The following is a 23451-nucleotide window of genomic DNA, read 5'->3' on the forward strand; positions in this document are numbered from 1 at the left end:
ATTGGGGTTAGGCACTCTTTTTATGATGCAGTGGCATGCAACGCTTTGGCATGCAGGTTTGCGTTTCTTACAGTTCAAGAGTGTCAGATATGTCTGAATCCTTGCTTGGCTATTTATAGATACTGTTGCTTGTATCTGTTTCTATTCTAGGAATTCATTTAGAACCTGTTCCAGGGGAACGCTATTCAGAAGTGCAGGGGGGAGCAGAAAGGGGGCTGGGAGAACACAAGCACTGAGCATATTCCTGTGATCTGGCAACAGCGTGCACCGTGTTGGCCTCTGTCTGGTACCCTGTTGTTTCCCATACAGCACCTTATTTACAAGCACCACGGTCAAAGTGAATTCCCAGCACTGGAAGTTATCTTGTCTTTGGTGCAGGGCTTGTGTATGCTTTTTTTACTGCGATTTGCAGCACCTAGCTTCGTACTCTTCCATTTGCAGCATGTCCTTGAGTTCGTTTTCATACGTGAATGATGGTAAACTTTAAGGGCTGCCTCCAAGTTGATAGCTATACCAGACTGAATAGCTGAAATCCACGTTCTCTAGCTTAATAACTGAAGTTATCCGCTCCCCTCTCCTATGGTAATGGAGAATTCTTCTTATTCTGTTAATACCTGTTTGAATCTGATTAACTGACTTAATCAAAATATTCAGTGTTCTTAAAGCTTTTCAGTTTAGTAGCTAATTTGTTACTTGAATCGTCAGTCTTGTTAATAGTTGATGTTTCTTCAATTGAATATGAATTGCATACTGTAATATTCCAGCTTTTGATCCTTACATTTCTGATATTTCTTTAGTTTTGTTTTTTATTGATGTAAATTGTTTAGCTTGACCTGTTGAACTGTACCACTTAATTGCTTTAACAGTTTTTGTTTTTTGTACGTCTTGGAAGATAGGTCCATCAATGGCTATTAGCCCAGATGGTCAGGGATGCAACCCCTAAACCTCTGACTGACAGAAGCTGTGACTGGACAACAGGGATAGATCACTCAATAATTGTCCTGTTCTGTTCATTCCTTTTGAAGCATCTGGCTCTGGCCACTGTTGGAAGACAAGATACTGGGCTAGAAGTACCATTGGTCTGACTCAGTATGGTATTCTTATGTTCTTATATATTCTCCTAAAAGTACCAAAGGTTTATGTAGGACAGGATCTAAGTGGTGCTTATGGACCAAGAAAATTAATTATGAAAACTTTGTAAACCTCCATAGTCGGTTTGTCTGGTTAACTTTATCTGTTGATTGTCCCTTCTTGCCTTCATACAGGTAAAACTAGGTTAACTCCTTGTTTGTTGATGGGTGTACAATTGCTTTTTGGACTGTCAGCATACTGCTGACTTTGGGTGGTGACTGATACTGGAAAATGTTCACTTTAATTTTTTTAATAGCTTTGTCCAACAACTGGAACTCTTGGCAAAATGCAGGCCTGCATTGCCCTTCATCTGTGCTTTTAGCTAGTGTTCACTGTACTGCAGTAGCCCAACCATGTACTGCTTTGAAATAGTCCTGCTGACGTTGTCACGAGAAACGTGAAGGAGTAATGGCAGCCAGAAGAGCCAGTCATAGCTTAGGCAGGAGATGGGCAGGCTTTCCTATATGGCTCTGGCAGTGCACTTCTGACTTTACCTAAACTGTCTCTGTCACTTAAATTTTACCAGTGTTACCTGTAGTAGTAACAGATGGCAGCATTGATTAAGCTGAGGTCACAAATCTCCATTCACATTTTGAACTAAACAGATGATTTGCATTTCTCTCTGTCTGAGAGCTCTGTGCCTCCCAGGTGCGTTTCCTTTTGCTCCATGGGGAGCTGCTTCCTTGATCTGCAGTAATCCTGCAGACGCTGTGCAGTTGGGTGCTCACCTGGTCTGCTGCTGTTCCCTACACTTAACTGGGAGATGAGGAGGTGTGAAGTGTTACACAAGTTAGTGTGGATAGCTTTCAGTAACATGTTGCTTTGCCCTGTGTGTTTTGAAGGTGATGGGGGGAAAATCCAGTGGGGAGCGACCAGCCCTGCCCCTTCCTAAACAGTGGGTGTGGGTTCTTCACCCCCACCCACGGACGGCCTACCATAGGGTGACTGGTTAGGAGGAGAGCATGCTACAGAGCTAGCTTTCTTTCCTTTTGCTCTTGCCCAAGCCAGATTGTCAGGTCTTGGCTCTCTTGCAGAAGTGGAGAGAGTGTGGACTTCACAACATATTAGCATAGTACAGGGGTTCTCAAACTTCATTGCATCATGACCCCCTTGTGACAACAAAAATTACTACATGGCCCCAAGCGGGAGGGCCCAAAGCCTGAGCCCCACCGCCCAGGGTGGAAGGGCCAGCCTGAGCTTCGGTGTGGCTCGGGCTTTGGCCCCGGGCCCCAGCAAGTCTAACAGCAGCTTTGGCGACCCCATAAAAATGGGTTCACGACCCACTTTGGGGTCCTGACCCACAGTTTTTGAGAACTGCTGGCTTAGTAGAAGCTGAAACTGCAATGGGACTAGAAGAAGCATAAGAGCCAGTGTGGTGTCCAAATTCTTTTAAGATGGTTGGAATCTCTAGAAGCTTATGCAATAGTTGTGCTAATAATGACTAGTACTACTGAGAGCAACTTACATTTCTCTTGTATGGTCTGATGCTGGTGAAAAACTTGGTCTTTATGATGGGGTATGAGGAAACTTAAAACAGCTACCAGCACTTCCCTGCTTTAAGGAAAGAACTGAATTACATAAAAACATAAGAATGGCAATACTGGGTCAAATCAATGGTCCATCTAGCCCAATATCCTGTCTTCTGACAGCCAAATGCTTCAGAGGGAATTAACAGGGCAGTTATTGAGTGGTCCAGTCCCAGCTCCTGGCAGTCAGAAGCTTAGGGATACCCAGGCCATAGGGTTTCATCCCTGACCATCATGGCTAATAGCCTTTGATGTACCTGTCCTCCAGGAACTTACTCTGTTTTTGAACCCAGTTTTACTTTTGATATTCATAAGTTCCCCTGGCAATGAATTCCACAGGTTGATTGTGCGTTGTGACAAGAAGTACTTCCTAGGTTTGTTTTAAACTTGCTCCATACCAATTTCATGGGGGACCCCTGGCTCTTGTGCTATGTGAAGGGGTAAATAAAATTCTAATTCACTTTCTCCATACCATTCATGATTTTGTAGTCCTCTGTCATATTCCCCCAGGCCTCAGTCCTCTTTTTTCTAAGATGAACAGTCAGCCTTTAATCTTTCCTCTTATGGAAGCTGTTCAAGCCCCCTAATAATTTTTGTTGCCATTCTCTGTACTTTTTGCAATTCTAATATTTTTTATGAGATGGGCTGACCAGAACTGCATGCAATATTCAAGGTGTTGACGTACCATGGATTTATATAGTGGAATTAAGATATTTTCTGTCTTAACCCTTTCCTAACATTTTGTTAGCTTTTTTGACTGCAACTCCTGATTGAGTAGATGTTTTCAGAGTACTATCTATGATGACTCCAAGATCTTTCTTGAACGGTAACAGCTAATTTAGACCCCATTATTTTGTATGTATAGCTGGGATTATGTTTTCCAATGTGCATTACTTTGCATTTATCAACATTGAATTTCCTCTTCCATTTTGTTGCCCAGTCAGCCAGTTTTGTTAGATGCCTTTTGTGAGTTACAGTTTTGCAGTCTGCTTACTGTAATTATCTTGAGTAATTTTGTATCATCTGCAGACTTTGCCACCTCACTGTTTACCCCTTTTCCCAGATAATTTATGAATATGTTGAACAACACATTTCCTGGTACAGATCCTTGGGGGACCCTGCTAATTACCTCTCTCCACTGTGAAAACTGATAATTTATTCCTTCCTTCTGTTTCCTATCTTTTAACCTGTTACTGGTCTACGGGAGGACCTTCCTTCTCATCCCATGACTGCTTGCTTTACTTCAGAGCCTTTGGTAAGGGGCCTTGTCAAAGGGTTTCTGAAAGTCTAGGTATGCTATATCAACTGGATCACCCTTGTTCACCTGGATCACCCTTGTTTTTTAATTCCCTCCAAGAATTCTAATAGATTGGTGGGGCGTGATTTCTCTTTACAAAAGCAGTGTTCACTCTTCCCAAACATATGGTGTTCTTCACTGTAGTGTCAACCAGTTTGCATGATACTGAAGTTAGGTTTACATTTGCCAGGATTGCCTCTAGAGCTTTTTTAAAATTGGCGTTTCATTAGTTATCCTCCATTCATGTGATCCAGAGACTGATTTAAGCGGTAGGTTACATACCATAGTTAGTAATTCTGCAGTTTCATATTTGAGTTTTTTCAGAACTCTTGGGTGAATACAATCTGATCCTGGTGCCTTACTACTGTTTAATTTATCAGTTGGTTCCAAAACCACCTCTGTTGATACCTTAGTCTGGGACAGTTCCTTAGATTTGTCACTTTAAAGGAATGGCTAAGGTGTGGGAATCTCTCTCATATCCTCTGTAGCAAAGACTGATGCAAAGAATTAATTTAGCTTCTCTGCAATAACCTTATCTTACTTGAGTGCTTCCTTAGCACCTGGATTGTCCAGTGACTCCACTGGTTGTTTGGCAGGTTTTCTGCTTCTGATGTACTTAAAACGAAAACATTTGCTGTGACTTTTTTGCTAGCTGCTCTTCAGATTCTCTCTTGGTTGGCCTAATTATACTTTTACACTTGACTTGCCAGAGTTTGTGGTCCTTTCTGTTTTCCTCAGTCGGATTTGACTTTTGACTCTGACTGCCTCTTTTACCTTGTCTAGCCACGATGGAATTTTTTTGGTCCTCTTACTGTTTTTTTTTTTAATTTGGTCTGTGTCTGTCTGTCTCTCTCTCTAGTTTGAGCCTCTATTATGGTGTTTAAAAAAAGTTTCTATGCAGATTAAAATAGTTTAGTGTGCTTGGGAAGACAGAAAATTCCAGTGCTGACAGTTTTTACTATCCTCCCTTCTTTGGATAGAAGCACTTCAAAGCCTTCTGTAAACAAGGATGTCTTTTAACTACAAATTACGGAACACTAACACACAACACAGGCATTTAGGATTTAAAGAACATTTCTCAATGAGTGTAATACATGACTCTGTTTTCTCACAGTAGATCAGGTACAGAATATATTATAAAAGAGCAACAGATACTAAGAGGCACACAACCTCACACTTGCCGCTGATCGAGACCTCCCTAGTCCTGATGGACTGAATCTTCCCTTGAGGGTTTTCAGGTTTTAAAAAAACTTGTGCCGCTGCTGATGTGTTATTTAATATTTGTTGCGGTAGTGTCTCGAGGCCCCAGTTGGGATCAAGACCCCACTGGGTTGGGAGGATGTACCAAGGAAGATTGGGCATTCAGAGTAACAATGCAGAGGGTTTCAAAGGAGTAGCGTGCAGTTGCTAATTTCACTAGAACCTATTCACAAACAAAACACGTACATAAGAGTTAAAGCTGAAAGTATGTTTCAGTGGACTCAAACTAGCACCCAAACAACAATTTTACACTCTGTATAGAAACTCTGTACCTTTTAAAAATAAAGTTTAAATTAGGAAATGAATAATTAAAAGATTGCAAGCAGTTCTCTACTGCCCCATAATCTCTCGCCCATCGAGCCTGAAATTTGCCACTTGTTTTGTTCTGTAATGGAAATACACTATTGGGTTTTATAAATTGTTTATTACATCTATAGAAAATATTTCAAATGGAATAGAGTCCCAAGGTACATTGTTATATCAGAGTTCTGTAAACTTTTGCATAGTGTGGTGAGTATGTGGCATAGAAAACTATTTTTGAGTAGAATTAAATTTATTGATCTGTTTTGATATATGAAATTAGTTGATTTAGGTGCAAGTTTATGTAAATGTATATGTAGACCTTACAAGATTGTTCCAGTAAGAATATTATGTAAGAATGAATGTGTAGGTTTTTTGCAGTGACTAATTTTATAGTATATGTTAGTGTAATGGGAAATGGGATTTTGTAATCTCCTGGTTTGGGGGGGTGGGTGTGTGTACGCACTCACACAAATTTTATGTGGTTAAGAGTGGGTGGCAGTGTAAGGACAGGTGAGTTGATAGTGAATACTGAAAGATGATTTGACAGTGGGCAAATGGCTATATCCTCTAACTGTTCATTGCCAGACTCCTCCTTTTTAAAGGAAGAATTTTTGGAAAGGGTATTTTTTGGGGTGGGCTCAATTGGATAGCTTAGTATGAGTGTGGTAGTTCATCCTTCCACTTTTAAGCCACATACACACTTCTGCATTGAGCGTTTTCTACCGTGGCTCATTATACAGGGAGTACCCTCTCAGTAAAACCACCTATCTTTAGCAAGGCCAACGAAATAAATGTCAAATTTGTAGGCCAAGCGCACTTGGAGAGAAGATCCAAAAAAAAGTTATGAAACCTTTCAAAAATTACAAGGACTTTTTTCAGTGCTAACTTTTATAAACTCCTCTTTAGATATTTTCCCTCCTCAAAACAAAACCAAATGCTCAGGAATTCTACCCTGTGATGAGGTGTGTGAACCTTTGGGGGAACTGATTTCTCTTGAGAAAAGTTCAGAGTTGGCACATGAAAATTGGGACTACATTGGGAAACTAGCTAGCTGCATTCAACCTTTAGTGTGGAGCAGTTATTGCTGTTCCTTAATATTTCTCAGGCATTCTTGTATTCATGATACTGTCTAGGAATCCCAATCAAGGATCAGGGCCCCTTTGTGCTAGATTCTGTACAATCAATGGCATTAAATATGAACTTAAGAGTTGTTTGTCTGTAAATGTCCCTGCTCTTCTCCACTTTGCGGTTTAGCCAGCCACTGTACTTGGAGACTTCTACAAATTCATTCTTTAGCCTTTTTTACAGTGGGAAGGCTTTTGTGAGATATTACTAAAGTTGAGTTTTGCATCATGTTCTGAAAGTGCTCAGGGCTGGTCTCCTTCAGATCTCCTCCAGTGAGGAGTTTTTTAGCACTTGAGAAGCTAAACAGTATTCAAATTGAGGGGGTTTTAGCTAGTAGATGGGTTTCTATTAGAGGGAATTAGTATCTCCCAGATGAGGGTGAGCTTAATTTACAATGGGCTTGGGATGATTTGCTGAAACTGATCCCAAGTAGCAGAGTTTTTACTGTTGTAAGGAAAAGTGTGACTGCTTCTTTATAGCAGTGTCTGAAAGTCCAGTCTGTTGTGTTACTGGAGCACTTCCCCCTCCTCCAACACTTGTGCTGTAAAGGTCTGTAGCTTAACATGAATCCATTTATTCAAAAAACAGCTGTTCCGGGTGCATATTGGAGCAGCAGTGTATCTGGAATACTTATCTTTGCAAGGTCAAATATGAACTGCAATCAAGGGATTTTCACACTGGGCCAGACATCAACATGGACTGTTCTGACACACAAAAAGCTGACAAATGGATTTGTAACTTTCCTGAATAGATCTTTAACCAGGAGTTCTATCCCTCCCAGCCCATCTTATCCTCCTCACTTGATCTTGCAGTCAAGATGTGATGCTTGAATTTGTGACATACTGGTCATTTCCATGGCAACAGACTGTCAAAAGGATTTGACTAACCTACAGGATCAAGCTGAAGGAGAAGCCAGTCTGTTAGGGGGAGAGGCTCTTGTGAAATCACATCTTAAATAATTAGCAATATCCACTTAATACTGAAAATTCTCAGCACCATACTAACCTCTGATTTAGAAAGCAGCAGGTGTCTGTTGCCATCCTGGTATTTCTTCTTATACCGCTGTAAAGGATGATTGTGGAAATTTGGTGAAATTCTAGTGAGGAAGTGATACAGCAGGGCCCTATCTATGCTGAGTTAGGGAGTAATGTTAGCATCTGTGTAGAGCATGACCCTAACCCTCTTGTTGCTAGAAAGGTGCTGTTTCCTTGGCTGGTACACACTAGGTGCAGTGGTGCAATAAAACCATTTAAAGCATGGTTTCTTAGGACCTGTCTACATGGTGAGTTAGTGCGCAGCAACCCAGGATGTGTGAATGTACAGCATGCCGGTTTGCCATGCTCTAATGCTCTGTGTGGACACTGCTACAGTACAGTGAAAGTCCTGGCAGTACGTTAAACTGCACTCTGGTACTTTCACAGTGCTGTAGCAATGTCCACACGGCGAGAGTGCTCAGCAAGCTGTTGTGCTGTAGATTCACACCTTGGCCTGCCATGCACTAACTCACTGTGTAGGCAAGCCCTTAACCCGTCAGGTCTTCAGTGGAGGTTTCCAGGGTGTGTCTGTGGCATTTGGGAGCTACCAGAATACAAGCTGAGAAGAGTAGAACCTCTGGGTTTTGAACACCTTGGGAATGGAGGTTGTTTGTAACTCTGAAATGTTCATAACTGTGAACAAAACATTATGGTTATTCTTTCAAAAGTTTACAACTGAACATTGATTTAACACAGCTTTGAAACTTAACTATGCCGAAGAAATGTACTGCTTTCCTTTTATTTTTTTAGTAGTTTGTTTAACGCAGTACTGTACTGGATTTTCTTTTTTCTTTTTTTTTTGGTCTCTGTTGCTGTCTGATTGAATACTTTGAGCTCCAAATGAGGCATGTGGTTGACTGGTCAGTTCGTAACCCTGAGGTTCAACTGTAATAGTTTTTATTTGTAAGATTGCATCTCCACAGGGCTTTCAACAATGGTTTTTAAGAAACATGCTTAAATTTTAGTCTCTGGAGGGCTGTAATACATTATTCTAATCCAGATTACTGGGCTCAATGCAGGAGTAACTGTAGGGTTTAGTGGCCTGTGAATGTGCAGGAGGTCAGATTAGATGATCTGACAGTTCCTTCTGGCCTTAAACTCTGTGGGTACATCTACATAGCCAAGCAAACAAACAAAACCAAACCCTGCTGCAGCAAGTGTCTGAGCCTGGGTCAACTGACTCAGGCTCCCACAATAGGGCTAAAAATAGCAGTATAGACGTTAGGGTGTGGGCTGGAGCCTGGCCTCTGAGACCCTCCCACCTTGCCAGAACTCAGAGCCTGGGCTCCACTCTGCACCCTAACAGCTACACTGCTATTTTTAGCTCTATACTGGGAGCCCAAGTCAGGTGACCTGGGCTCTGAGACTTGCTGTCATGTTTTTTCTTTGTTGTGTTTTGCTGTGTAGATGTACCCTATGACTCTAATAGGGTTGCCAACCCTCCTGGATTGGCCGGGAGTCTCCTGGAATCAGAATCAGTCTCCTGGTGGCTAATGAAACCAATCCAGGAGATTTTAATAGACTGCTAAAAGTCTGGTCGGTGGCGCAGCAGGGCTAAGGCAGGCTCCCTACCTGCCCTGGCTCCGCATGGCTCCCGGAAGCGACTGGCATGTCTTTCTGGCTCCTAGGCAGAGGGACCGCTGGGGGTCTCTGCGCACTGTCCCTGCCTTGAGTGCCAACTTCACAGCTCCCATTGGCCTGGAACCGTGGCCAATGGGAGCTCTGGGGGCAGTCCCTGCAGGCAGGGGCAGCGTGCAGAGCTGCCTGGCTGCCCCTGAACCTAGGAGCCAGACATGCTGGTTGCTTCTGGGAGCTGCCCGAGGTAAGCGCTGCTTGGAGCCCTCACCCCCTCCGGCACCCCTGCCCCAGCCCTGAGCCTTCTCCTGCACCCAAACTCCCTCCCAGAGCCTGCACCCCCTCCCGCACCCCTGCCCCAGCATGGTGAAAGTGAGTGTGGGTGGGGGAGAGCAAGTGATGGGGGGGGGGGCTCGGAGAAGGGGGGGGCAGGGGCATGGCCTCAGGGCAAGGGTGTTTGGGTTTGTGCGATTAAACAGTTGGCAACCCTAGACTGTAAGCATGATTGTTCTTGCTTGCAGCTGAGCCAGGTTATAACACTGGCTTGCTGGTCAGCACGGATGGGGTGAAGCTGAGTAATAACTGGGTTAAAAAATAGGGTGTTAATCTGGGTCTCTAATCAGGGCTAACACTTCAAAACAACCTCTGCTATAACACTAACAGTATTTGTCTTTATGCATGCTGGCAGGCCAAACCATGCTGTACAGTTTGATTTCCCAATAGAACTAAAACCGTGTGTGTGTGTGTTTTAAGGAGTTGTTTCACACTGGAAAGTAAACATGGTTGTGAAAGGTGGTTGTGGCACAGCTGTGTAATAAAATGGTTTATTTTGGTCTGTGTGGGCAGGCAAAAAAGGTTATAAGCCTATTATGAGGAACTCTGTGTTAGCCTAGGCATCGAAGGTTAAAACCTGGTTCTTTAACATGGTTCCATTTGGTTTCTGTTTGTACAGACAAAAAGAAACCATGTTATAAAATAGCGGAGCTCCAACCATATGTTAAACTTGGATATTTCCATAATATAGAGACGAACTTATTTAGTGCAAGTAGATTTAGACATTTCAAGTGAGTGCCTAGCTTTAGGGACCCAAATCTTTAATTAGCAATTAAAAAAATGGGCTGGCTTTAGGGGGGCTGAGTGCACACAACTCAAGTTGGAGACGGTGGGAGTTGCAGGTGTGCAGCACCTCTTAGACAATGGGGCCATTTTGATTTTGTTTAGATGTGTAACTTCAGGTACCAAAGTGTGAAACTATCAGCCTTAGTCTTTGAAATGTAGTAATGCTTTTTCCAGACTCTGTGTACAGACTACCGTACTCATTGCTTATAAGTTGGATTCAACTTATGATGTCCTGGGCAGCACAAAACAAAAGTGACTCAAAGGTATAATTAGTTTACCTGAACTTAAATCTTCAGTGTACTGGAATTCAGAGGGACACTAACTGTTTTTTCCAGATAGTATAGTTCAAAAGCTATTTGTGTAAAGAAGTGCTAGTGGATATATGAGTATTTCAAGTTTACCATTAGAGAACTTTTATCAAAGGAAGTTACTTTAAACTCTGCTGAAGGTTGTTGTCTTGCAATGCATATGTGAAGTATTACTGAACAGCCAAGGCGAGGTAGTGTGTGACATAACTGATGCACTTTTTAGTTTAAATAGTGTCCACTACTACTTAGTTTTCATGTAGATCACACTGCCAGCTGAGCTTCAATTACATGTGTTCTGTTTGATTTGGGTCTTTTGAATGCAAAAGTGCAGTTGCTGTGAAGGTTTATTCATGTTGGAGCTCTGTAGACAAATTTAGCCTGAAGGACTGTTTGGCTTTGGCAAACCTATTCATACAACCAGGTGAAACACGGTCTTCCGGTTCAGATCATGCTACAGTCAATTCCTGGTAAAGGCAGCCTTTTTCCAATTAAATATGTAAGAGTTCAGGAAATACTGTGTTTCTCTCCAGAATCTATTGAATACATTTTAACTATCACATCAGAAATCTTAATGGCTGAGTTCAGTCTTGGTCAATAAAAATTGTATTTATGTGTAAATGGAAGAGGAAGAAGATGAAAAATAATAAATTAGACCAGGATATAGCAATAATAGGATTAGCTATAAAATTCCTAGGTAACTTCTAAAAAGGCTCCTAACTACTGTAGGCCTGTATTTGAAAAAATTGGGCATGCAGCGGTGTTTCTAATTTCTGTATGTAGTTTACTGCAGATGCATTTAAGAATATTTGTCCATGCCGATGGCCAGTTATGCATTGAATTTGTCTTTTGCCTAAGTACTCACAGTAGTTGTCTCTGTGTATGCTATTTTGCTCCTAGCCAGTTGAAAAAGTTGTATTTTCATGCCTTAATGGTAAGAGACAGGCAATAAATCATGTGGGTGAGTTTACCCTTCTTCCTTGAGTTTGGATATGTAATATCTCTGGTACTGTAGTTCAAGGATATGTATCCTGTCTTAACCAGCTGATACGTTTTTTCCTTTTATTTCAGATTTTCTATTTTGTACATACATTGTTTTGTATATACTGTATATGATGACTTCGGTGGGCAGTGAACGTACCCGGGGCACTCGGGACAAAACACAGATTTCAACCACACAGCCAGCACAACCACAGAAACAAGTCGTACAGGTAGGTGTTGTGCAACGTCTGTCTTTCAGGTTGAGAGTAAGTGGCATATTATGATCTGCAACCATCCCCACGGTCAGTGGTTCTCAAACGTATTTGATTGGGCCCCCTTCTTTGTGTCTGTAGTTGTTGTTTACGCCCTCCCACAAGTATATATACTGCCACCCAGCTCTGAAGGCGTAGCGGAGAGCAGTGACTGCTGGCTGGGTGCCCAGCTCTGAAGGCAGCACTGCACAGAAGTAAGGAAGGCAATATGAAAAGTGATATTCGTCAGTATCACTTGTCACAGCAGACCTGGCGCCCCATTGCCACCATTAGTTCTGTGCTGCTGCTGCCTCCGCAGGGCTGAGAGTTGGAACCCTGCCACCTCCAGGTGAGGGATGGGGCAGGGGAGGAGCCTGAGCCCGGGCTGCCTACTGGTGAGGGAATGAGGTGCGGGGAATGAGAGCCTGAGTTGCCTCCAGGTGAGGGATTGGGAGTGTGGGGGAGAGCCCAGGTGACGGGACTGCAGCTGTCCCCTTTATCCCTGCCTCCTGGGTGTGCACAGCCCTTCTGCATAAGGACCAGTCACCTGGGGCTGACAGCTAGAGCTCTCCCCCCCCCCCTCCAAAAAATAAATAAATGAAAAGCGCACAGCTCCCACCTCCCTTGACATATTCCCTCGCCTCTCTTGGGAGGCCTGCCCCATAGTTTAAGAACCGCTGCCCTAGGTTTAGTAAAGACTGAGAGTGGGGGAGGGAAGAAAGCATTGTATCAGTTTGGCAAGCATGTCCAGTAGCTTGTATTTTAATACTGTATTGGGTTACTGAGCAAACTGCTTGCTGGCTTCAAGCCTGGGATCCATATTCCTACATCCACGCTAGTCTTGTGTTCTTCAGCAGTGCTCCAGATCAGCAAGGAACTGCAAGGCTGTCTGCTAGTCTTCTGCCAGGATCTTATCCCACAGGCTCTTCACATCTTTTCAGACTTCAGCTCTTTCTACTGTCCAGAGGCTAGAATCTTGATGCTAGAGCAGTGGTTCTCAACCCGTGGGCCCCAGTGAGCACACAGCTGCAGCCCATGTGGCCATACAGGTAGAATATATATTGTGTGGATGCGGCCCACAGAACACAGAGGGAGCTGCGTATGCAGCCCACAATGGAGAATAGGTTGAAAACCACCGTGCTAGAGGATCTGTAGTTAGTGCTAGAGCTTGCGTGGAAGACTGAAGCTTCTCTCAGTGGCCGATAGGGACCACACTCAAAAAGGCATCTGCAGCAGGATCCAGAAAGCTTCCAGAGACCTGTCAGGTGGGGTGTACCCACAGGAAGTGGTACAATGAAGATTAAAAAAAGATTCGTATTGTGAAGGCATTGAGGTTGACACTGACTATGAAGGACTTATCATAGAAGATCAGGGTTGGAAGGGACCTCAGGAGGTCATCTAGTCCAACCCCCTGCTCAAAGCAGGACCAATCCCCAACTAAATCATCCCAGCCAGGGCTTTGTCAAGCCTGACCTTAAAAACTTCTAAGGAAGGAGATTCTACCACCTCCCTAGGTAATGCATTCCAGTGTTTCACCACCCTCCTAGTGAAAAAGTTTTTCCTAATATCCAACCTAAACCTCCCCCACTGCAACTTGAGACCATTACTCCTCGTTCTGTCCTCTGCCACCACTGAGGACAGTCTAGATCCATCCTCTTTGGAACCCCCTTTCAGGTAGTTGAAAGCAGCTATCAAATCTCCCCTCATTCTTCTCTTCTGCAGACTAAACCATCCCAGTTCCCTCAGCCTCTCCTCATAAGTCATGTATTCCAGTCTCCTAATCATTTTTGTTGCCCTCTGCTGGACTCATTCCAATTTTTCCACATCCCTCTTGTAGTGTGGGGCCCAGAACTGGACACAGTACTCCAGATGAGGCCTCACCAATGTCAAATAGAGGGGAACGATCACGTCCCTCGATCTGCTGGCAATGCCCCTACTTATACATCCCAAAATGCCGTTAGCCTTCTTGGCAACAAGGGCACACTGTTGACTCATATCCAGCTTCTCGTCCACTGTAACCCCTAGGTCCTTTTCCGCAGAACTGCTGCCTAGCCACTCTGTCCTTAGTCTGTAGCAGTGCCTGGGATTCTTCTGTCCGAAGTGCAGGACTCTGCACTTGTCCTTGTTGAACTTCATCAGATTTCTTTTGGCCCAATCCTCTAATTTGTCTAGGGCCCTCTGTATCCTATCCCTCCCCTCCAGCGTATCTACCACTCCTCCCAGTTTAGTGTCATCTGCAGACTTGCTGAGGGTGCAGTCCACACCATCCTCCAGATCATTAATGAAGATATTGAACAAAACCGGCCCCAGGACTGACCCTTGGGGCACTCCACTTGATACCGGTTGCCAACTAGACATGGAGCCATTGATCACTACCCGTTGAGCCCGACGATCTAGCCAGCTTTCTATCCAGATGGACTTAGGCCATCTTTCCATTGTTTAGAGACTCAGCAACCCTGCAGTGATGGTCTAGGCCAGTCCATCAGGGTGGGGGAGGGAAAGAGAAGCTGGGCACTAATAGCCAGATTTTTTAAACAGCTTGGGAGCTGCTGGATGCCAAGCACTTCTGAAAATCTGGCATTATTTCAGGAGTCACCCATCTGTTCTGCTGGGCTGACAAGAGCCTGTCTGTCTGTCTGTCTTAGGTCAGCATATCTTAAAATATAGCAGGCTACTGGTGCTCACTTGGGGAGTGGTGCCTCTTCTTGGCTCTTGGATTGACTTGTGGTATGGGGAGGCTGACTTTCTACTTCATATAGTAGTCTCTTTTACTATGTAACCCCAAGTTTCCCCCTCTGATTTGCATTCGTAAGTCCTGAACTTGGTGTCTCGCTCAACTGCAGAGACCCAGAAAGTGGTTTTCCTGGCGAGAAGCTTTATTTTTATAACCTGACAGCTTGGATACAGTAAATCTTCTGAGTTTTCCCATGTGGTGTCTAAATTCTTCTCTCCTCCCTTTTCATAAGGTGATGCTGGTTTGGTCAATTGAAGAATTACTTATTCTAAGTACTGACTGTCCTGTTTTCTCTGTGCTGTCTTCAGATATCACATTGGCACTTTTGCATGAAGGAGCTTACCAACCAACAGAAATGTGCTGTATTTTACTTTGTGGTCACTGTTTATTCATTTATCTGAATTGAGAGGATGCTGCTAACCTCGGAAGTCACCTTAAAACCCCACAGTGTAATGCTGCTCTTAATTTGAATTGAATAAGAAATTACATTACACATTTTTCCTTCCTCTGAATGGTATCACTGTTACACTGGGTTTGTAACATTTGTGTTAGTTGATTTTTTGGGGTTTTTTTGCTTTCTGATTTTGTGTGTTGGTAGTAAGACAAATAATTAAAAATCCCTGTGAGTGTGTTTTGTGATTGGTGAAGGTTTTTCGGACAGGTAGAACTTGGCTGTCTTGTTTGTTAGTCATAAGAACTAAAAATGAGGGCGCAACCTTTTGTGGGCTAATACAGTGCTAGTTATAGAGTTGACACTTACTGAATAAGGGCAAACCAGACTGCAGATATTGAAAGCGACACGTCCTATGGCTAATGCTGGTTTGGTAACAGTGTCTGTGTTGTTTGGCCTCATAATTCAAAATGGGTGCAGCTCCACTGAAGATAGCCATAGTACAGACAGGGTTCAGGAGCTTTTACCACCATCTTCTAACTCTGGGTAATAGGACAATGGTTACATTCCTGAACTCTGTGTACATACAGATACTATTGATACTTACACTAGTGGTGTTGCACCCATTGGGATCTGCAAGTCAAAAAATCCTAGTGTAGATAAGGCCTTTATTTCCAGTTTTTCTTTGTGGATGTGTCACACCTTGTATTACAGTCAAGTTCCAAAAGATTTTACTTTTTGTCTAACAATGGTTGGTTTTCTTTAAAAGCATTGAGCAGGGATAAAACAACTGGTTTCTTGTTTCTGGTCAAATAGTTGTCTCTGTTCAGGAATGCTACTGTTTGTTTCAGAGTAGCAGCCGTGTTAGTTTGTATTCACAAAAAGAAAAGGAGGACTTGTGGCACCTTAGAGACTAACCAATTTATCTGAGCGTAAGCTTTCGTGAGCTACAGCTCACTTCATCTACTGTTTGTTGTGATTACTGTCTAAATTCTTCACTGAGATAAATTAGTGGGTAGGTTATCAGAAACGGGGAAACAGATGCCGTAGCGTGACAGGAGTATTGTGCCACTAAATAAGCCCTAGCAAGTGGTTTTTACTTATTGGGACTTTGTTCCTAAAATTATTGGTGGACCTTGCTCCTTTACAGTAAAGGTACCCAAATGCTTACTGGTGTGTGCTTACATGCATTTGGTGCAACCTGATTTGAAAAGCTTAGTTTTAACTGAGGCAAAATAATCTGTTGGATTGAACATAGAGCTGGGAGTTAAGAGCTCCTGAATACTCTCTCAGTTCTGTCACTGACTTACTCTGTGAGGATAATATATGTAGGACACCTTGAAATGCAAAGGACTGAGTACTGTGATCAGTACAAACTGATTGTCCTGCAGCCTGGAATCTGACTTTTCATCGCTGCATATGCCACTTTCCTCAAGGAACTGGGTGGGACAGCTGCAATGACTCCTCAGTAAGTCTGCAGCTGAGGGAGGTGTGTTGAAAACAATTTTTAAACTCTTCCACTCAGTGTTTAGACTTGTTGCAGGAGTGATAGCTGTCTGCCTTCTTTAACTTGTGCGCTTGTGGTAAACGCCTAACAGCACAGGCATTCTTCTTGAAAGAGGTGTTGGCTACTTTGACTCGTAGCCAAGGAATAGAATTTTACTGTGCAACCTTTCTGAGGTGGCCTCGTAGTAATGAGATTCACCCTCGACAGTGGGTTTTCACCTCTGTTCTTCCATGGATAGTTATGATCCCCTTTTTCACTAAAGTCTTTCTCAATGTGTCAGCATCAACTTGGGACCTCAATCATCTCCCCAGCATTCAGTTTAGTATGCAGCAGATAGAAAAGGTTTCATGTTTCGGGAGGGAATGGAATGAGGCCCATGAGCAAAAGGTGGCCCAAAGCCCCCTTCCTTTTTTCTTTAGAGGTTCATCCCACAGAGGCTATAGATCCCTGAAAGCCACACGATGGATCAAAATGTAGCATTACATGATGTGGCCACTAATGTCCATGGGCAGCTGCTGCTTCACCAGAAAGATGAGGGCAGCTGCAGTGTGCTCTGTTATGCCAGTCGAATGTGGCTCTTGGGGTTCCTGACATTGCCAGTGTGGGTCTGTTGTCCAAACCTATAACCAAAGCACCAACCTTTCCAACAACAAAAACAGCCATTAACAAAATTATTCAGTGACAGATTGAGACAAAGGAAACAAGTTTAGTGCTTACAGGGAAAACAAGAGACTGTTCACAAGTGAAAATGTGAGACCTAATACTATAGTACAGTCGAGGGGCTTGGTTACGCACTGACAAAGCTGTAGTGTAGATGGAAGCTGTCCCTACAACAAGGTGAAAGCACCTGGACTCTGTAGGACTTTTATTCTGTTACAGGGGCATGGTTAGGATTTATCTAGATTCCCTGACTGTCACAATTGTAGTGTAGATTAATTTATCCTTGACATATCTTCTCCCCAACCTTAAAGCTGGTCTAGATGAGGCCCTTTTAGTTCCTTCCTCATGTAACTTCTGAGCCTGTTCCTTGTATTCCTCTTTAAAAAATTTTGGAAGAAAAAATTGGTGTGTGTTGACAGTGGGAGGCATAGTACATGAGTACAGTCACAAGTTTTTGTTTTATATTAAACTTTTTGGGACCCTTACTGGATGTTTGCACTTTTCAGGCAACAGCAGAACAGATTCGCCTCGCTCAGATGATCTATGATAAGAATGATGCAGATTTTGAAGATAAAGTGAAACAAGTACGTTTCCCATGTTACTACTGGTGCATTAACTTTTATATGTAGCATTAGTCTGGTGCTTAATGGTTTTGTTTGCTCAGGTTTCAGAGGACAGAGTGATTTCTTTGAAGCTTTCACATTGCATCCTGTATCCTTCAACCTACCCCCTTGATTAAGCCCATTGGTGGCAGTGGGGAGCCCATGGTCTCTCAGCATGCCCTGAAGGTTAATGAATCCCGGTTGTGGTGGGAAGCAAGTTCCAGAATACAGGACTTCTCACAGAGAATGCCCTGCCAGTAGCCTCCTCCCATTTAAATCAACCTAAACACCTCCGCTGATTGCATTTGTGGCTGTATTGCATGGGGGATAGTCTCCCAGGTAGGCATATCTCATACCAGGTAGGGCTTTGTTGGTCCAAATCAACAGCCAGAACGCCACGCAGAGGACAATAAGCAGGTCTGCTAAACCCTGTGTAATAACCAGATAGGTGCCTTCTGCACTAGCTCCTAGATGAGCCCAAGTTAAAGCACTATGTACCTCATAGTGCTCACATCTAATCTCAGGGTGATTATAACAAGGTGAGCTTTCAGAAGAAACTGTCACAACAGTTTCATGCAGATGAAAACGAAATGATGTTCGTCCCAGGTGGAAGCAGCCCAAGATATTTCAAGATCCTCAAACTGAAAAACTCAGTGACAAGTGCCAGCCTCAGTCAGAGGTGCCAATATTGTTGTTGTCAATTTTTCTGATTGCTTTTTCTGACCTACCAGTGTTTCATTAGGCTTGTCTGGATTGAACCTTATCCACCTAGTCCTTGTCCGTACCCTAATCTCCTAAGATACAGCATCCTTCTAATGAGCTGCTATTGCTTAATAATCTTTAGAATAATAATGATAATATATAATAATCCAAAGTGTATTTAGCTCTTGTGCATACACATACGTGGGAAGTATTTATCACCTGTGTAAACGGCATTTGCTAACATCTTGGCAGCTTTTCAGGAAAAGCTGAAGTTTAAACATAGCTCAAAGGTGAACTGAATCTTTTTTAAAAAAATAAACTGAGTTCCCAGATCATTAAGAGCATGTGTAGGCTTAAAATTGCAAATAAATTCATGGTAAAATCAAACTGCTTCTCATCAGTTCCTCTTCCATTTGCATGCCAGGATCTGGGTACAAGGCTTTAGGGTTCTAATTATCCTGGTGTAGTGGGTAATCACTAGCAACTTAAGCAGTATAAAGAGTTCAGTTCCTTGCTGTGCCTTGGGTTATGATTATCACTTGCTGCCAAGTGCTACTATTGGGGTTACTGTTGAAAAGCAATCAGCAGCTTCAGCTGGTGCAGAATCCAGCAGTCCACCCACTTAGAAGCCCAGCTTAGGGTGACTGCATGGCAGCTGTTCCCTTCCTTCCAGTGGCATTTTCTTCGGTTTCATTTATAAAGCCTGGTCTGAGGCATTCTTTATTCTGTACTTTTTCCTGATGTCTACATTACACAATTGTCTGGTATGTGCTCAGTTGCCATGGCAATGGGTGCACACCAGGAGCCAAATCGTGTATTCCCTGCTTGTAGCATAACCTGTGTCCTATGCATTTCCACACTTAATTAAGTGTGGAAATGCATAGGATTCCAAGACTCTGCATAGGAGGGCTACACTACCTGCAGGGACCAGAATGTGGCAGAGGCTTCAACATACATGTTGGGTTTTTTTGTCGGGGGTAGGGGGGACAGGTTGGGTTGCTGAATCTGCCACTACAAAGATTATATCTAGTCAGTCATCCCTCCCCTTCCCCGAAAGCGCACTGCAGAGACTGCTGTGGCCATGATGCTCTGTGGTCTATTGTGGGGAAGGTTTCCTCAGGCTTTTGCTCTTCTCTGCTGTACACAGCTATCTGACCCTAAGTCAGTGGTCCCCAAGCTTTTTATGTCACTCCCCCCTTACCTGTAATGTAATCTGTGTGTGCCCCCTGGGAGTAGGGCCAGGGGCTGGGGCTGAGAGCCGGGAGTGGGACCAAGCCGTGGTTGGGGGCCAAGGCCAAAGCCAGGAGCTGGGACTGTGGCTGGGAGCGGGAGCTGCGGTCAGGAGCCAAGGCCGGGGCCTGGTCTGGGGCCGGAGCCAAAGAGGAGCTGGTGGGCAGAGTGTGGCTGGGTGGTTCTCCCTCCCTGCCCCCCATGGAGGCTGGCCCGGGCACCTTCCAAATGTTCCTCCACGCTCCCATGGGGGGCTCACCCACAGTTTGGGGACCAGTGCCCTAAGTTATAAATAAAAAGCAAACACAGAAACCTGAGCTTAGATCTTGGCAAAGGTTAGGCTTTTCAGGTCACCCTTAAACTGTATTTATTTGTCCTGTATGTCTGCAAATGTGGTGTTAGTGACTCTGGGATCTCAAGCAATTCTTTAAAATATATGTATTTTAAACACAGCATTTCAGTTCGTCTTTGGTACAGCAGCAGTGTTCTTCTTGGGAGAGTCTGGAGTAGCACTAATTCTCGCCTTATTCCTTTTAATAATGGTTTGATATCTAATATGGCTTTAACTTTTTTTTTTACCAGCTCATGGAAGTGACGGGGAAGAACCAGGATGAATGCATAGTGGCGCTACATGATTGTAATGGGGATGTGAATAGAGCAATCAACATACTGCTGGAAGGAAACTCAGACACAGTAAGGATCCACTTGTGAACAAAACAGCATATTTTTGTTATGGTCCCTTTTCCACTTTCTAGGAGTGGATTGTGGGGGAACAATCAAGCCCTTGACCTCAGGAATCTCCAATCCCTCTATCTCCTTCCAGCTCTCCCTAAAAAAGAAATGAAGACTGGGGAGACTTCTCACTCACATATTGATATGGTAAAATCTGGACTGTCCTTGGAGTGAAAAAAAATCTTTCATGCCAAGTAGTACACAAGAGAAGCACAAAAAGGAACATAGGTATTGAGAAATTTGGTCACCCTTTTTAGCATGCTCAGAGCAGGAGGGCTTCCCAGCCAGCAAGCCAGAATCTTTAGCTAGGTTCTTCGGATATTAACCTGATCCTGATGTATGATGTAGTATGTTAATGTTTTATTGTAACTTTGCCTTAACAAAACGTTTAAAACAACAAAACTCAGGCATGCACAACAAAACACCCAAACCCCAAACTAAGCTTTGAAAACATTGTTGCTGTCCTGTCACTTTACTGCTGAGTCCCTCTGATAAACACTAAGGGTATGTCTATACTACCTGCTGGATCGGCAGGCAGTGATCGATCCAGTGGGGGTCGATTTATCGGGTTTACTCTAGACGCAATAAATCGACCCCCGAGTGCTCTCCCATCGATTCCCACGAGAGGCACAGGCAGAGTCGATGGGGGAGCAGCAGCAGTCAACTCACCGTAGTGAAGACACCATGGTGAGTAGGTCTAAGTATTTCGACTTCAGCTAAGTTATTCACATAGCTGAAGTTGTGTAATTTAGATCGATCCCCTCCCCAGTGTAGACCAGGTCTAAGACTTCATATAAACAAAACCACTTTAGTTCCACCTCTGGATCTGGTACTTAATGGCAAATGCAGTGTTATGTGCTGCCATGTCTAATCAGTCTGATGTCTCAGGCAGTTGGAGATGATCCAGAGTAAACAGCCTTGTGTGTTTGCCATGAACAGCCAATTTTCACTGCTGTAACAGGAGAAGCAGCCACTTGTAGATATACAGTATCGCTCCATAGGTGCGCACTGCACTTAACAAGTGTAAAATTAAGATGAGGTCTGTGCCCTGAGGAGTTACAGTTCAAACTCTAAAAATGGAACAGTAGGACATGGCAAATAGCTACTTGTTTCATTAATAGCCTCATTAGTGAGAATTCCTTTAAGAGGAGGGGAGAGGAATATCTCCAAATATGTGTTTAATAATATACAGAGTAGCGCAAATTTCTTGTCCCAAGAAGTAGTGGACAAGAGTCTAAATGGGAGTAAAGTTGTTCCTGCAGAGCCTTTTAAATTTATCAGATGGGATCCAGTCTGCTTCCTCATCTTATCCTAACTGGGAAGGGAAGCCTGGACTTCATTTCCTTTTAAACCCTCTTCCTTTATCTCTCCTATAATGAGTCAGTGCAAAGACATGTCCTGCTCAGATGTTGCTACAAGCCAGTTAATCCTGTTTCAGCTTCTAAAGCGTAGGGGTCACAAATTGGGATCTTTCTAGTTGAGAGGACAGGAAATTCTTAAGTAAGCTGGTAACAGTCACAAACAAACCTTCCTCTGCTCAGCCTATATCTTGATGTTGGGGTCCTCTGAGGTGGACTATTGCTAGGGCTGCAAGTCTTTCATGGAGGTCATGTGACTTTCCGGGACCTCTGTGACTTCCATAGCTGCAATGGCTGGTACGGCTGACCCCAGGGCCATCTGAGCAGCTGGGGTAGGCCTGGCGCCAGCGGCACTAGCTACTGCTCAGGCAGCCCCCAGTCCCCTAGAGCAGCACCGTCCTCTGGAGCACACCCCCAGCACCTAACATTTAGTTAGGGTTATTTTTAGCTTTTAGCCTTAACTATTGCTTGCTGTACAATAGGTGGTTAAATCAAGACTAGCAGAAAGCATTGAATGAGTTTCTTGGGTATCTCGCAGGGACCAAATACATACTTAGAACAAAAAAAAAAAAATCACATTTTAATGGTAGCAAATAATGATTTCAGTCTGACTTCAAAAGTTTGAGTCTTCATGGTCTTCAAGTTGAAAATACTTGCTTCTTTGGGTAACCTAAATGGGCTAGAGCACAACTGTGTCTTAGAATGTTTTCTCTGTTTAGCAGAGAAGCTTTCTGTAAATCAGACACAAGCCAGCACTCTGATAGCTTAGCATAGCACTTTCACCCTTTGGAGAGCCACTCCAAATTGGTCACTCACCATAGAGAAGTGTGGAAGGCTTGGATGGTTGTACATCAGTGTAGTACCGAGCCTGCCTGCTGGGAACCAATACTGATGTCATAAATAGCAGTGTTTTCCAAGTTTCTCAGTATACATTTTTTTAATTACATGAAATGAAAGGATTTAAAGCTGCTCTTAAAATTTGCTGCTGTGCATCTTCACTAGCTTTTTTCAGTTATTTTTGAGGCAGTCTCTTGGTAGTTCACCCAGGATACCTCTTGAGAACTGGGTACTGTCTACCCAGCCTTCCCTCTACAAGGGTATGCTTCCGCACCGCCAACCTTGGCAGCCATAGAATTACAGTAGCACCATGCTTTGCCACAGAAGGACTTTAAAGCCAGTGGCTGTTGTTGAATGAGAGAGGAGAAAACTGGATCTTAGACCCTGAGTCACTTTTTGTTACAATGAGGGCATTTGCTTTAGTGTCATGGTTAAAGTTCAGCTGGAGAAGTTTTTCTGTCTACCTAATTGCAGGAGGAATTTTTTGGTTAGGCAGTCGTCTTTGTCCTTATCTGTTGTGTAGTGTTGCTACAAACTGCCCCACAGGTGGCTACATTCCAGTGGTAGGTGAAATGAAAAAGCTTCAGCGTGCATCAATAATATCAGTGTGTTGGGGGTCTTTGGCTGAAAGACACTATAGGATGTCAAACGTTTTCATGGGATTCTAGTTGTTCATATATGCTACGCTTAAAGTGCTGCAGTAACTTGTAAGCAGTCTATTTAATGCGGCCGAGATGGCAGAAAAGCAAGAAAAAATAGTTAAAAGTTCTATTCGTAGAGCATCCAAAAGA

The 23451-nt window shown here is 43.5% G+C and overlaps 1 protein-coding gene across 6 annotated transcripts in view; it reads left to right on the plus strand.

The window, feature by feature from the left end:
• UBAP2 (ubiquitin associated protein 2) overlaps positions 1–23451 on the plus strand; it is a 133120-nt gene that overhangs the window by 24857 nt on the left and 84812 nt on the right. For 5 of the 6 annotated variants that reach the window (XR_013346103.1, XM_077816609.1, XM_077816611.1 and 2 more), the window contains exons 2-4: positions 11747–11886; positions 17706–17783; positions 20316–20426. Coding sequence is in view for 4 of the 6 variants with exons in the window: in XM_077816609.1 (XP_077672735.1) it covers positions 11788–11886; positions 17706–17783; positions 20316–20426 (288 nt within the window). In the remaining 2 variants the exon portion in view is untranslated. Of the gene's footprint in view, positions 1–11746; positions 11887–17705; positions 17784–20315; positions 20427–23451 lie in introns of those variants that run through there. The other variant, XM_077816614.1, reaches the window with a different exon arrangement.

Source organism: Eretmochelys imbricata, chromosome 5 (assembly GCF_965152235.1).
Source record: "Eretmochelys imbricata isolate rEreImb1 chromosome 5, rEreImb1.hap1, whole genome shotgun sequence".
NCBI lineage: Eukaryota > Metazoa > Chordata > Testudines > Cheloniidae > Eretmochelys > Eretmochelys imbricata.